At 37.8% G+C, this 15,320-nt stretch overlaps 1 protein-coding gene across 1 annotated transcript; it reads left to right on the top strand.

Moving 5' to 3' along the window:
- The first annotated feature begins 4,513 nt into the window (after positions 1–4,513).
- Positions 4,514–14,739, top strand: LOC105542702 (putative uncharacterized protein C21orf81). The gene is made up of 2 exons (XM_011984344.1): positions 4,514–4,716; positions 14,673–14,739. Exons 1-2 carry the CDS (start codon positions 4,514–4,516, stop codon positions 14,737–14,739), a joined length of 270 nt encoding a protein of 89 aa, XP_011839734.1.
- Positions 14,740–15,320: the final 581 nt, after the last annotated feature.

Raw genomic sequence — 15,320 nt, 5'->3', positions numbered from 1 at the left:
AAAGTATAAGAAATGTGAATCTGCAATAATAATGTTATGATTCCAGTTGAATGATACTAGAAAATATATTGTAACCCTCTTTGCTGCTGACGACCTATTTCTAATTTATTTCCTTTTTATATGGCATAATTTCTCAATATAACACCCCAAAACTTATACATCCTCAAATGTTAAACAATAATACAAATGTATGCAATATTTTAAATATTTAATTGTTAGATACATGAGGTATGTGACTTGGAATATTCCATTATATAAAAATTCATTTGTCTATTTATTCAGATTAAGCAACTATTAAGGCTGAATGTCTCATGCCTGTAACTCCAGCACTTTGAGAGGCTGAGGCAGACAGAACATTTGAGCCCAACAGTTCAAGACCAACCTGGGCAACAAGGCAAAACCCCGTCTCTACAAAAACTACAAAAATCAGCCGAGCGTGGTGACACAGGTCTGCAGTACCAAGTACTTAGATGGCTGAGGTGTGAAGATCAACTGAGCCCAGGAAATGGAGATGGGAGTGAGTTAATTTCTCACCACTGCACTCCAGCCTCGGTTACAGAGTTAATCCCCATCTCAAAAAACAACAATTAAAATGCTTCTTACATGGAAGACTGTATTCTAGGTACTCCAGGATACACACAAATATGTTGACTGACCTCCAGTACCTCATGATATGCAGGAGCTTCCAATGATTCTTTAAACAACTAATTATAAAAATTTCTGAAACTCAAAATTTTAGAATGTGATATAAGGAGTTTGAGTGGTTATATTATTTTGTAAGAGGTAGTATTGCTCTGTCACACTGACTGGAGTGCAATCGTGTGATCTTGGCTCACTGCAACTTCCGCCTCCCGGGTTCAAGTGATTCTCCACCTTGACTTCCTGAGAAGCTGGAAATACAAGCATGCAGCATCATGCCTGGCTAATTTTTGTGTTTTTTCTTATTTTACAGGCAATGTTTCACCACGCTGGCCAGACTGATCTCGAACCCCTGACCTCAAGTGATCCCCCACCTTGGCCTCCCACAGTGCTGGGATTAAAGGTGTGAGCCACTGGGCCCAGCCAAGTAAATAGTTTAGATAAACTACAATGACAAAATTATAATGTTAAACTCTTAACATATTGGTATTAAGAGTCTCTGCTTTGAGAAATGTTTATTTGCAGCAAAATGCATATTATTCGATTAGATGAAGTGTTTTAAAGAAACTCTTCATGGACAACTTATAAAACACACAAAAATCCCGTTGCAATACAAATTTTGAGAGCATAAATTTAAATTTCTACATTTTCACAATTTGTATTTTTAAGTCAGATACAGTATTGTTATGTTGCCCAGGCTTTTCTGAAATTCCTGGGCTCTAGCAATCTTCTTGCCTCATATTCTAAAGTAGCAGAGACCACACGTCTACACCACCACACTCAGTGAATTTTCTACAATTTTTAATATTATTTTAGTCTCACTACAGAACCAACAATATAAGCAGAGAAACAATCTCTCCTAAAAACTATACAATACCAAAATTATAAGCTTCCAGGAAAAAAAAAAAAGCTATAGGCTTTGTGCTCAACGTTTTTACAACTAAAAGGGACTGGGGGATTCCTTGATTATTGCACATAATTTGATCCCCTGAAGATTTATACAAGCATAAATATGATAGTTACCCTCATATGATTTAAAAGTCAAAGTGTTAGTATTTATCCAAATAAACCTTAACCAAATTTCATGTTTCGTCTATTGGAGAAAGCATTTCCTAATGTGATTTTCCTGTCACTACTTATTTTCCTGTTCATTTTTTTTCTGCTCACACCCTGTCACAATACCTATCAATCTTTGTTAGTTATCAAAGTTAAACAAATTTTTTGAATCAACTAGCCATATGTATGTTTTTTCCTGACCAACTTTCCATTACCGCCATAAAACTATGATAGGTATACCACTGCTAAGTTTTAAAAGTAAATACTATGCAAAACTAGATTCAGAGTGAGAAAATTAATTTTACAAGACACCACTTTACCTTAGTAGCAACACTCAAGTCTTTGTCATCTGATGTAGGCAATGAACCCACACACAGTTCATGGAAAATGCTTGAAAGCAAAAATGTACAATGCAAATGAGCAAGCTGATTTCTTTACAACTTTTTTAACTGCCAGTTTATATACAGCTTTCCCCTCAAGAAAGGAAAACATAATCTGGGGAAAGGTCGGTGATTGATTTACTAAATAATGATTCTTGATATAATTAAAATACGTCTTCTGCTGTAAAAGTTTTTAGTTACCTATATCTGCCTCCAGCTCTCTAAATCTGTAAAATATTCAATGAAAACTGACCTTGAGCTTTATAACAAATAGTGACAGTCAATATATTGGCAGAGCCTGACAATAATTTACCCTCACAAATTATCTGTCCTCAAGCTGAATTTAAAATTCAATTAATGGATGACATAAATTTTGTTACCTAATCTGGAAAAAAACCGATCACCTAAACCAAGGTAGGGAGATCCACTCTCTCTTGTCCGTGATCTATTTTAGAATTTTTGAAGGTTTGATTTGAAAGAATTCCCTGTAAAATGAAAATGTACTTTTCATCTAATGTGTATATGTACATATTACTTTTCATCTAATGTGTATATATAACTTACATAACATTATATCTGTAATATATATGGTATATGTATCAGCAATATATATTATCTGATATATAGTAAACAATATAGGCCAGGCATGGTGGCTCACATCTGTAATCCCAGCACTTTGGAATGCCAAGTCAGGCAGATCACTTGAGGTCAGGAGACCAGCCTGGCCAACATGCTGAAACCCCCTCTCTACTAAAGATGCAAAAATTAGCTGAGCATGCTGGCACCTTCCTGTAATCCCAGCTACTTGGGAGGCTGAGGAAGGAGAATTGCTTGAACCTGGGAGACAGAGGTTGCAGGGAGCCAAGACTGTGCCACTGGACACCAGCCTGGGCAAAGAAACAAGATTCTGATTCAAAAAAAAAAAAAAAAGAATATAATGAATTCCCTATAAAATGAAAACATACTTTTCATCTGAATATATATATATAAAATATAGTTAATATTTTTCAAATAATCTGTTTTATTTTGTTATGTTTCTTCCTGAAACACAGGCAGTTTTAATTTTTAGTTTGCTAAATCAACCTTCAGTATGTCTGCTTATGAGGTCATTCTTAAGAAGGCCTTTGTCAACATAAAATGTACCTGCAAAATAAGAATTTGTGTTTCCTCTGGTACCTTACTCACTTGCATATGTAAAAATTTCAACCTGTATTCCATCAGGAACTGATGTTTGTGACATAAAATTTCATTAATTTTCTTCAAATATCAGCCTTTTTTTCATTAATAACTCATCCTTTCCTACTTCATCAATCCTTACTTCTAGCCTTACATAATTTCAGGGTTTCTGGGTTTCCTACTCTGCTCCATGCATTTGTCTTTTCAGCTGTCAGTAAATGATTAATTGTAGGCATTAATACCACATGTTGCTATCTAGAGGAGCAAGTGTTTTTCACTCCATTATGAGATTTTTTTAAATGCCATCACAATAGTGAAAGACAGCAGGTGTCACAGAAAAATGTTAAAACCTTGATAATTTCATTCGGTCTATGTAAAATTGATAAATACAGGAAGAACTCACATTTTGAGAAAAATGTGCCTTCCCATTCAAGAACACAGAACCCACCTCCCAATTCCAAGTAAAGAACCTACCTACGCAGGTGGATACGGATGTAAAACGGACAGTTTTCTCTGAGAACTTTTCGCCTACTGAAAATAACTCATGCTATTTTTGATAGGGGAATGAGTTTTCTCATTAGGCACCTCCTATAATGTATATAAACCATATTTTAAAGGTGTTCGTTAAAAATAAAACACCCTAGATGCTTAACTTTGTAAGTTAAATCACTCAACTTCACCTGCTCCAGCCAGAGAATTATGAGTGATGGAAAACAGCTGAGGGTCCTTTTTACTCTGCTGCTCAGAGAGTGCACAGTGCACTCCAAGCTCCAGTCCAAGGGGTGGCACAGAAGCCGGGCCTGGGGACCCCCTCCCACCCCGAGGTTGAGCCTCCACTGCCTGTGCTGCTTGTCCATGGCATCCACATCTCTACTCTTGCATGCTAGGCAGCGCTCCACCTGCTGGCATGCTCAGCCTGCAAGCGACTTCCAGGAGTGGTGCAGACACGTGCTCTTTGGCTTTGCTAGGCTCACTTGGTCTGAAAGGTTGGAGGCTGTGAGTGTCACTGCTGAAGGATGTGGTGGACCGGGCTGGATCGTGGATTTTGGAGTAGATCACAGATTTGCATTCGCAGATTGGAGCTTGGATCACGGATTTGGGGTTGGATCAAGTACTTGTGGTTGGATAGGGGATTTGGAGCTGGGTTGGTGGGGATCGAGGGGGGGTGGTGGTGGTGAAAATGTGACAGGTGGTGAAAATGTGACAGGGAACTGCCCCCACTTAAGAGCCGGTGGTTGGGGGTCTGAGAAGAGCTCACCACCATGAAGTCGTTTGGCTTCGGGAGCCGCAGAGGCCAGACGGTCCTGAGCTCCATAGGTCACATCTACACGGGTTCCAGGTACCGAATCTGGGACGCCGAACTGCAGAAGATCCAGAGGGCGGCTGTCAAGTGTGATGCCGGGGAAGTGGAGCGCTGCCTGGCACGCAGGAGCGGCGACCTGGATGCCCTGGACAAGCAGCACAGGTAGCGGGGGCTCAGTCCCAGGGTAGGAGGGGGTCCCCAGGCCTGGCTTCCCTGCAGCCCCTGGGACAGGACCTTGGAGGGTGCCATGCACTCTACGAGCTGTGGAGCCAAACGTGCCCTCAGCTGTTTTCCATCCCTCACAATTCTCTGGCTGGAGCAGATGGAGAATTTGAGTGATGTAATTTACAAAGTTAAGCATATACTGTGCCATGCACGTCCCTGTGAAGAGACCACCAAACAGGCTTTGTGTGAGCAATAAAACTTTTTAATCACCTGGATGCAGGCAAGCTGAATTCGAAAACAGAGTCAGGGAAGGGAGATAACTGTGGGGCCGTTTTATAGGAATTTGGTAGGTAAAGGAAAATTCCAGTCAAAGGGAGGTTCTTCTCTGGTGGGCAGGAGTGGGAGTCACAAGGTGCTCAGTTGGGGAGCTTTTTGAGCCAGGATGAGCAAGGCACAAGATAATGTCATCCCGTCTTTTATGGTGGAATGTCATCAGTTAAGGTGGGGCAGAGCATTTTCACTTCTTTTGTGATTCTTCAGTTACTTCAGGCCATCTGGGGGTATACCTGTAAGTCACAAGGGATGCGGACGTGCAAGTCACAGGCATATATGCGCAAGTCACAGGGGATGCAATAGCTTAGCTTGGGCTCAGATGCCTGACATTTCTGCCTTCTTATATTGATAAGAAAAATAAAACAAAATAGTGTTGAATTGCTGGGGTGGCAAAAATTTTGGGGGGGCAATACGGAGAGAGATTTGGCGACTTTTCTCAGGACTGCTTCAAGTGGGATTAGGGGCAGCATGGGAACCTAGAATGGGAGAGATTAAGCTGAAGGGAGATCTTGTGGTAAGAGGCGATATTGTGGGGTTGTTAGAAGGAGCATTTGTCGCATAGAATGATTGGTGATGGCCTGGATGCTGTTTTGTATGAATTGAAAAACTGAACAGAAGACACAAGGTCTGTATAAGAGACCTGGTTAATCAAAAAAGGCTAGTTAAAAAATATGTATCAATTGCAGGTGTATATATGTATATACAAAAGTAAATTAATTTTTTAAAATTTAACTTCTTTAGTTTGAAATTCAGATTTATTTAAGAAGGTAGTTGTAGCTAATTAATAATCTCAAACATTATTGTCTGAGAAAATTCATTTATTTAAATATAATTGCTAAAACCATATATTTTCACAAAAATAAGAAAAAATATTTTTAAGTTAGTCTGTTGTATGTTTCCTCTATAGTCACATTACAACAAATTGAACTTTTTATACAAATGGATCTTCTATTTCATTTTTATAATAAATGGTTTATATTCAGTAAACAAATAATCACAGTTGACCCATGAATAATGTGGGGTGAGGGACTCTAATCCCTCCCAAAGTGCCGAGATTATAGGCATGAGCCACCGTGCCCAGCTGTGAATATGTTTGTTAAATCAATAACTTTATTTCTTAGAGCAGTTTTAGGTTCACAGCAAAATTGAGAGGAAGGTACAGAGATTTCTCATATATTCCATGCCTCCCACAAATGCATAGCCTACCCCATTATTAGTATTTTCCACCAGAGTGGTACATTTGTTACAACGGATGAACTTACATTGACACATTATAATCACTCAAAGTTCATATTTACATCAGGCTTCACTCTTGATGCTGTACATTCTGTGAATTTGGACAAATGTATAATGATATGTATCTATTATTGTAATGTTATTGACAGAACAGTTTCACTACCCTAAAAATTCTCTAAAATATGCATGTTCACCTCTCACTTTCTACCTGGCAGCACCTGGCAACCATTGATCTTTACTCTGTCTTCTTAATTTTACTTTTTTCAGAAGAGTCATATACTTGGAATAATACAGTGGATATCTTTTAGAATAGTTATATATAAAAAGAGCTCCACCATAATTGAATGTAGTCATTTGAGATGTTCTTTTTCCTTTTGTTTTTCTTTTGCTTCTTTATCACTGTAAAGAATGATATATGCTGTTGATGTATGCTTTACATACTTAGAAAACATGATTGCATAGGTATTTGCCACATAATGGAAAGGATTGAGGAAAAGGACACCGTGTAGTACCACACAGCCCAAACTGGGGCTTCTTGTTCCGTGAGATGGGTTCTGACAGACTCTCTAGCAATGAAAGGAGACAAGTTCAAGGGATCGTATTTTATAAAACTGGAATCACAAAGTCTTTCTTACTTACCTTCGGTTAGAAATAAGAGCAGATGGTGAATGCTATAGGTATATAGATAGGTTCCTCACTGATCCTCTTCCTTTGCGCGATAAGTTTGACAACAGTCTATTATATTGATATGACTCACCTACAACTAGATTCTGTCATGAGGGATAGCAAGAGAGTTTTGCTTTATGTAAGGTGAAAAAGAATTATTTCCCTTACTAGGGAGAAGGGCAAGCATTGGAACTTTCTGGTAGTAAAAGGGCTTTGATATAGCTTTCTTTCTATATATTTTTCGCATCATATAGTATTGCCTGGCAGCCTGTCACACCTCCCCAGTGTTTCTTAAGCTTCTTTCTGAATGTGAGTTGTGGTTCATAGTGGATAAGCTCTTAAAAGAGTGATATTTCCAGTGGTTTTTCTGTGGGAGGTAAAATGGCAGGTGAATTTGGGCCTTGTTGTATGGAGGGCAGAGCAAATAGCTACCACTAAGTAAACCACCCAGCACCTTCCCCAAAGAGTAGTAGTCAGAGTAACACACTGATCTCTTTGGAGATCTTTTCCACTGGCGGCTGGAAAGTCTTTGCAAGGATTCCTGTTTCTGATCTGCTTCCTATGTTTTGCAGGCTTCTGGTGAAAGGGTGTTTTCTCCTAAACTGAACAGTTTGAACTGAAGAGCTAGAGAGGCTATGTTGTCTTATTAAAATATAAGTGCAGTAGTTCCCCTTTAACCGTGGGAAATACATTCCAAGACCCCCATTGGATGCATGGAATCACGAATAGTACTGAATTATAAACTGTTTTTTCCTATACATACATATCTAGGATAAAGTTTAATTTCTAAATTAAATTAAATCTGATGTTATCTGCAGATAGAGTGGAGAACTGAATTGTGTCATCAGCAGACATGATTGCTTGCTTGTTGGTGGGGAAAAACTCTCCACACATTTGGCCACAGAAGCCTTCTTTGTTGATGATTGTTATTGTGGTGTGACAGCAGAGAAAACCATATCAAGTATGTCTTTCTGCACATATAGTGGATAAGGGATACTACTGTATACTCTGTTTTAACTGCCCCTCATATTTTGTTCCAGAAATCATGCTCTTTGACACTGTTGACTCTTCACACCTGTTCTGCTAACAATACCATTTTTGCTCAATCTCATAGGGTTTGGCTAGGATGATTTGTATACTTCAGTTCACTTGAAGATACCAAAGTTTAATATTTTTATTATTCTTTGTATTTAATATATGCAAAGGGAAGTAGCAGTTCTTGTTGCATTAATTACCTACCAATAAGTATAATCAATGTTAATTCTAATAACGTCCCAGGCATGCTCACAAAGGAATTCTTTGTAACAAAGCATCAGTCTTATGCATAAAAAACAAAACAAAACAAAACAAAAACAACAATAACAACAACAAAAACTGGATCTAAAGCATACACACAGGTGTGCACAAGTTTTTTTATTAAGGTAGAGTCTTGCTTTGTTTCCCAAGCTGGTATCAAAGTTCTGGGTTCCTCAAGTGATCCTCCTGCCTCAGCCTCCTGAGTAGTTTGGATTACAGGCATGCATCTCTGTGCATTCTTATGCTTTTAATATTCTGTACATTTATTATTTATTTAAAATGCATTTTGCCTTTTTCTTTAATAGATTTTGGAAGTTCTGATTAATCTGGAGTCAGGTAGCATTTTATAGATTTAAAAAATTATGTTAACCAAGTAAATATAGATGCAAGAAACTAACATCTGTTGAGTGTTGCATTCTGGGCTCAACATCCTATTATGTCCTATGCATTTATCATCTCATAAAGGCATCACAACATCTGTGTTCCTATAACCTACCATTTATTAAATAAACAACTATGGATATAAGCAGTGGATTAATAGGCTTTTGATCCTATTCTTAACAAGGTAGCCGACCCACGTTGATTGTCAGCCTGCCTGCCTTCCAAGTCCCTTCCCTTGCTGCTCAGCATAAATTGATAGACATCTGTGCAGCACTTGGATCATGGTATAGGTCTGAATCAGATTAATTAGATTCATTAATTTAATTAATGTCTAAATTAATGAGAGTTTAAATACCTTCAACACTCATTTAATGTTATCATTAGAATGTGGTTAGTCCAAGAGTCTGTCGTAATAAATTTGACAATTTCAGTGGCAACCAGTATCTTCTTTTTGCCATCAAAGCCTTGAGGACAGATCTTACTTAGCTTTCGCCATGGGACAGTAAGTTTTACAAAAGCAAGTTTAGGCAAGTCTTAGAAATTATTTGATTTCCCAATTTTGTTTTTCATTTAGGCTAGTATTTCTGCTTACTTCCATAATACTTTTTGTAGTCTTGTTTCTTTATCCATGAATTTTCTATAGTCTTGTCTTGATTTTTTAAAACGTTCTTCTCTGCTTTTTTTTTGGTGTTTCTTTATTTCTATTCTTTTTTCAAATTCTGCTGGCTTTGTATTCCCATAATCCAAAGCACATAGAATTACAGAATTTTAAGGAATCTTAGAATGAATTAAAATACCTTCTAGTATTGTCACATGTGGTTGAACATTCTGGTCAAGTGATTCTTTACATAGAGAACTTGAGTCTCAAAAAGATAAGGATTTTTTTCTTAGATATAGGAATTGGCAGAAATGAGATTTGTGCTCATTTTAAAGCCCAATACTTTTCCTTCTTTTTATATCCTATTGACTTGTGTTTTAGTAATACAAACGGGAGTGAGTCTCGTGCACCCAATGTCTAAAATGTGTGTGGAATTAACTAGTGAACCCAAGGAAAGTGGGTAAGAATGGAATAAGCAGGGGAAGGCCAAGTTTGAAGAGAAACAATTCTCAATCGATAAATTATAAAGATGATGGACACACAAGATGTTGGGAATTATCTACAAAGGCACATTAAAATAGAAGGTTCAAGGGAGCTGTAAAAAAATTTGCTGCTTTTTTTTTTCTTATCAAGGACTGACAAATGAAGATTTTTACTGAAAGATGCTAAAACATTTTGAGACACTGGGAGTAGTGTCTATAGCAGAGAGAAATGTGGTATCATCTACTTCCATCCTGACTTACAGAGCATGGCTTAGAGCCCCTGGAATACTAAGGGGCTGGAGATTGCTGAACTACATAGATCTGTGGCCCAGGACAAGTGGTCTCCTCACCTCTGCCTCTTTTCCCAATTCACTGATGTCCTTCCCTTGTTGATGTAGCCTAGGTCAGGGGCATGATTGGCTTGAAATCAGTCATGGAGTTCAGTTGGGTAGTTGGTAGTATGTCTATGCTGGGGGCAGGTGATGGAGAGTCCAGTTAGCTTGTTTTTCAGGAGCAGGGATATAGAGGGCTCCTACACTTGGTCATTTGAGGCCATCCTTTCAGGAATCTGTGCATTCATAGACTGAAGATTTGAAGGTTGGAGACTTCTGTGGAGCCTTGCAGAAGTGGAATCTGGACTTGGGAGCCCATAGGAAGGAAGAAAGATATTTAGATAGTAGTTAGAGAAATAGAGGCACAACTACCAGGACTCTATTTTTTTCAGCAGTCTCTGTCCTTGTGTACCTGAGTACCTATGAAAATTTTTAAGGGCTTGCTAGTTTATATGGACCTGAATAAGGTAAGGACCTATAGAGTAAAAACAATGGGATTTTATAATTGTTAGAATTTTAATCTTTCTGGGAAAAGTATTCTCAATAAGAATATACACCTTTGTTTTTTGACTTTTGGGCATTTAGCTTTCATACATTTCAAAATTGCAGGGGTTTCCCTCTACTGATTTAGGGAAAAGGAAAGCAATAGGACCTTCCTAAGTTTTTTCCATGCTGAGGAATCAAGATTGACATTTTGAAGTAAAGCAGATTAGTCTTTTAACCAGAGATAGATCATGGACAAGAGACAGTGGATCTCTCTACCTTGTTTTAGGTCATCGGTTTTCTTCCAGATTAGGTAACAAAATTTATGTCATCCATTAATTGAATTTAAAGTTCAGCTTCAGGACAGATAATTTGTGAGGGTAAATTACTGTCACTATTTGTTGTAGAGCTCAAGGTCAGTTTTCATTGAATATTTTATAGATTTAGACAGGTGGAGGCAGAAGTAGGTAACTAAAATCTTTTACAGCAGAGGACATATTTTAATTATATCAAGAATCATTATTTAATATATGGATCACCGACCTTTCCCCAGATTATGTTTTCCTTTTTTGAGGGGAAAGCTGGATATAAACTGGCAGTTAAAAAAAAATGTAAACAAATCAACTTGCTCATTTTTATTGTATATTTTTGCTTTCCAGAATTTTCCATGAACTGTGTGTGGGTTCATTGCCTACATCAGATGACAAAGACTTGAGTGTTGCTACTAAGGTAAAGTGGTGTCTTGTAAAATTAATTTTCTCACTCTGAATCTAGTTTTGCATAGTATTTACTTTTAAAACTTAGCAGTGGTATACCTATCATAGTTTTATGATGGTAATGGAAAGTTGGTCAGAGAAAAACATACATGTGGCTAGTTGATTCAAAAAATTTGTTTAACTTTGGTAACTAACAAAGATTGGTAAGTACTGTGACAGGGTGTGAGCTGAAAAAAACGAACTGGAAAATAAGTAGTGACAGGAAAATCACATTAGGAAATGCTTCTCCAATAGACTAAACATGAAATTTGGTTAAGGTTTATTTGGATAAATACTAACACTTTGACTTTTAAATCATATGAGGGTAACTATCATATATATGCTTGTATAAATCTTCAGGGGATCAAATTATTTGCAGTAATCATGGAATCCACCAGTACCTTTTAGTTGCCAAACGTTGAGCACATAGTCTATAGTTTTTTTTTTTTCCCCCTTGGAAACTTACAATTTTGGTATCACACAGTTTTTAGGAGGGATTGTTTCTCTTCTTATATTATTGGTTCTGTAGCGAGACTAAAATAATATTAAAAATTGTAGAAAAATCATTGAGTGTGGTGGTGTAGACCTGTGGTCCCTGCTACTTTAGAGTTTGAGGCAAGAAGATTGCTTGAGCCCAAGAGTTTCAGAAAAACCTGGACAACATAAAAATACTGTATCTGACTTAAAAATATAAATTGTGAAAATGTAGAAATTTAAATTTATGCTTTCAAAATTTGTATCGTAAAGGGATTTTTGTGTGTTTTATGAGTTGTCCATGAAGAGTTTATATAAAACACTTCATCTAATTGAATAACATATTTTGCTGCAAATAACCAGTTCTAGAAGCAGAGACTCTTAATACCAATATGTTAAGACTTTAACATCATAATTTTGTCATTGCATTTATCTAAACTATTTACTTGCTCAGGCCCAGTGGTTCATGCCTGTAATCCCAGCACTGTGGGAGGCCGAGGTGGGGCATAACTTGAGGTCAGGAGTTCGATATCAGCCTGGCCAGCATGGTGAAATCTTGCCTCTAAAAGAAGAAAAAACACATAAATTATCTGGGCATGATGGCACATGCTTGTATTCCCAGCTGCTCAGGAGGCCGAGGTGGGAGAATCACTTGAACCCAGGAGGCGGAAGTTGCAGTGAGCCAAGATCGCATGATTGCACTCCAGTCAGGGTGACAGGACAAGACTACATCTTACAAAATAAAATAACCACTCAAACTCCTTATATCACGTTCTAAAATTTTGAGTTTCAGAAATTTTTATATTTAGTTGTTTAAAGAATCATTGGAAGCTCCTGCATACCATGAGGTACTAGAGGTCAGTCAACATATTAGTGTGTATCCTGGAGTACCTAGAATACAGTCTTCCATGTAAGAAGCATTTTAATTGTTGTTTTTTGAGACGGTGATTCACTTTGTAACTGAGGCTGGAATGCAGTGGTGAGATCTTGGCTCAATCCCATCTCCATTTTCTGGGCTCAGGTGATCCTCACACCTCAGCCATCCAAGTAGTTGGGACCATAGACCTGTGTCACCGTGCTCAGCTGATTTTTGTAGTTTTTGTAGAGATTGGGTTTTGTCTTGTTGCCCAGGCTGGTCTTGAACTGTTTGGCTCAAGTATTCTGCCTGCCTCAGCCTCTCAAAGTGCTGGAGTTACAGGCATGAGACATTCAGCCTTAATAGTTGTTTAGTCTGAATAAATAAACAAGTGAATTTTTATATAATGGAATGTTTCAAGTCATATACCTCAAGTATCTCACGATTAAATATTTAAAATATTGCTTACATTCGTTTTATTTTTTAATATTGAAGGATGTATAAATTTTAAGGTGTTATATTGAGAAACTATGCCATTCATTAAAAGGAAATAAACTAGAAATAAGTCATCAGCCTGCAATCCCAGCAATTTGGGAGGCCGAGACAGGTGGATCACGAGGTCAGGAGATCGAGACCATCCTGGTTAACATGGTGAAACCCCATCTCTACTAAAAAATACAAAAAAACTAGCCAGGCGAGGTGGCAGATGCCTGTAGTCCCGGCTACTCGGGAGGCTGAGGCAGGAGAATGGCATAAACCTGGGAGACAGAGCTTACAGTGAGCTGAGATCCAGCCACTGCCATCCAGCCTGGGTGACAGAGAGAGATTCTGTCTCAAAAAAAAAAAGAAAAAAAGAAATAGGTCATCAGTAGAAAAGAGGATTACAATGTATTTTCTAGTATCATTCAACTGGAATCATAACATTGTTATTGCAGATTCACATTTCTTATACTTTTTATTAGCTCCCACTCACGTTCTATGAAATATACCTTTTCAAGCCATAAATTACTCTTTAGAATTCTGGCGACCAATTATTTTTCTAGGTGGAAAGTTGAAAGTTCCAGGTTTCTCTCTCTGTCACAATAATATTCTTTCAGGTAGTGGTAGATGACCATATCTAAGTAATTAAATGTCTTATAGTAATAATCTCTATCACAGAAGTACTTACAAAATCTAATTGCAGCATAAATATTAATTAGTATTATTAGAGATATGAAAGACTAAAATGCCCTGTTAGAGATCTATCTCTCCATGTACTTTATTGTACTTCATGTGGTTTCCTTTCTTTCTTGGCTTAAGCTCGTATTTCATTGAGCAATTATGCTTGTTTTTTGTTTGTATTTCACTTTGTTCTCATATTTTAAATTGAAATTTTTGTGGAGTCAGGGTCTTGCTCTGTTGCCCAGGCTGGAGTACAGTGGCATGATCGTGGCTCACCACAGTCCCCACCTCTAAAGCTCAAGTGATTCTCCCTTATCAGCTTCCCGAGCAGCAGGGATACAGCCACACACCATCAGGCGTGACTCCTTTTTGTGTTTCTGTGTAGTGATGTGTTCTCATTATGTTGCCCAGGCTGGTCTCAAATTCCTGAACTCAAGCAATCTACCCACCTTGGTTTGGCAAAGGGCTGTGATTACAGGTGTGAGCCACCATGCCTGGGCAACATTGAGGTTTATTTAAAGGAATTGATGAGGGCTGAGTATGGTGTTGCACACTGGTTATCTCAACATTTTGGGAGGCAGAAGTAGAAGGTTTCCTTGAGCCTAGGAGTTTGAGACCAGCCTGGGCAATATAATGAGGCTTTGTCTCTACAAAAATAACAATAAAACATTAGCCTGGCATGACGATATGCACCTGTAGTTCCAGCTATTCAGGAAGTTGAGGTAGGAATATTGCTTGAAGTCAGGATGTTGAGACTGTAGTGAGCCGTAATCATGCCACTACATTCATCCCTGGTTTTACAGAGTGAGACCCAGTTTCATAAAAAGAGATTCATAAGAATCTCTTGATGCAACTCATTATAATTTTTAAAATGGAAACTCATTCTTGATATTACCTCAGCAGCATGTCCCCAAGAAAGTGTCAGAGCCTTTACCTGGACCTTCCCATGAAAAAGAAAACAGAATAGTCAATGGAAAAGGAGAAGGTGAGAACCGTATTTTATTTAAAAATCACTTGATGGAATGTTTCTTTTAAAATATGGGTACTAACATAGTCTAATAGCTAAGTAAAATGTCCTGTTATCTGTATAATAAGTAAAGGAGAAGTCAAATGGTGATAAGTTGTGTCTCTAACCAAGGGTCAGCAGTTGATTCTATTGGGAGTACCACTAAAGGAGCTGAGTTATGAGTTCCATTTTAAGATACTCTAAAAACTGAGGTAAGTCAGGAGAGAAGGAGGAGGAAATGAATAAAAGAGAAAGAAAGAATGAAGAGGGCAGAGTGTACATGGAATAAATTTTTAAAAAATATGTTGGTGCATGTAATGGAGGGTAGTAAAGTGAAATCATTTTGTAGAAGAAGGAAGAACAGGGTGTTAGAAATAGGAAAGAAGATAAATTGAGCTTCCAGGACCACCATGTGTCAAAGAATTAGAGTAACATTTTCCTACTCTTACTGTCATCCTCACTACTGGGGAGGTGTTAAGGATTGAGGTACTTTACCACACAGACTTGCGTTTTATCTACCATAGATAAGCATCACCAAAAAT

This window comes from Mandrillus leucophaeus, unplaced genomic scaffold (genome assembly GCF_000951045.1).
Source record: "Mandrillus leucophaeus isolate KB7577 unplaced genomic scaffold, Mleu.le_1.0 Scaffold1062, whole genome shotgun sequence".
In the NCBI taxonomy this organism is placed as follows: Eukaryota; Metazoa; Chordata; class Mammalia; order Primates; family Cercopithecidae; genus Mandrillus; species Mandrillus leucophaeus.
This window is presented reverse-complemented; position numbering and strand designations above follow the sequence as displayed.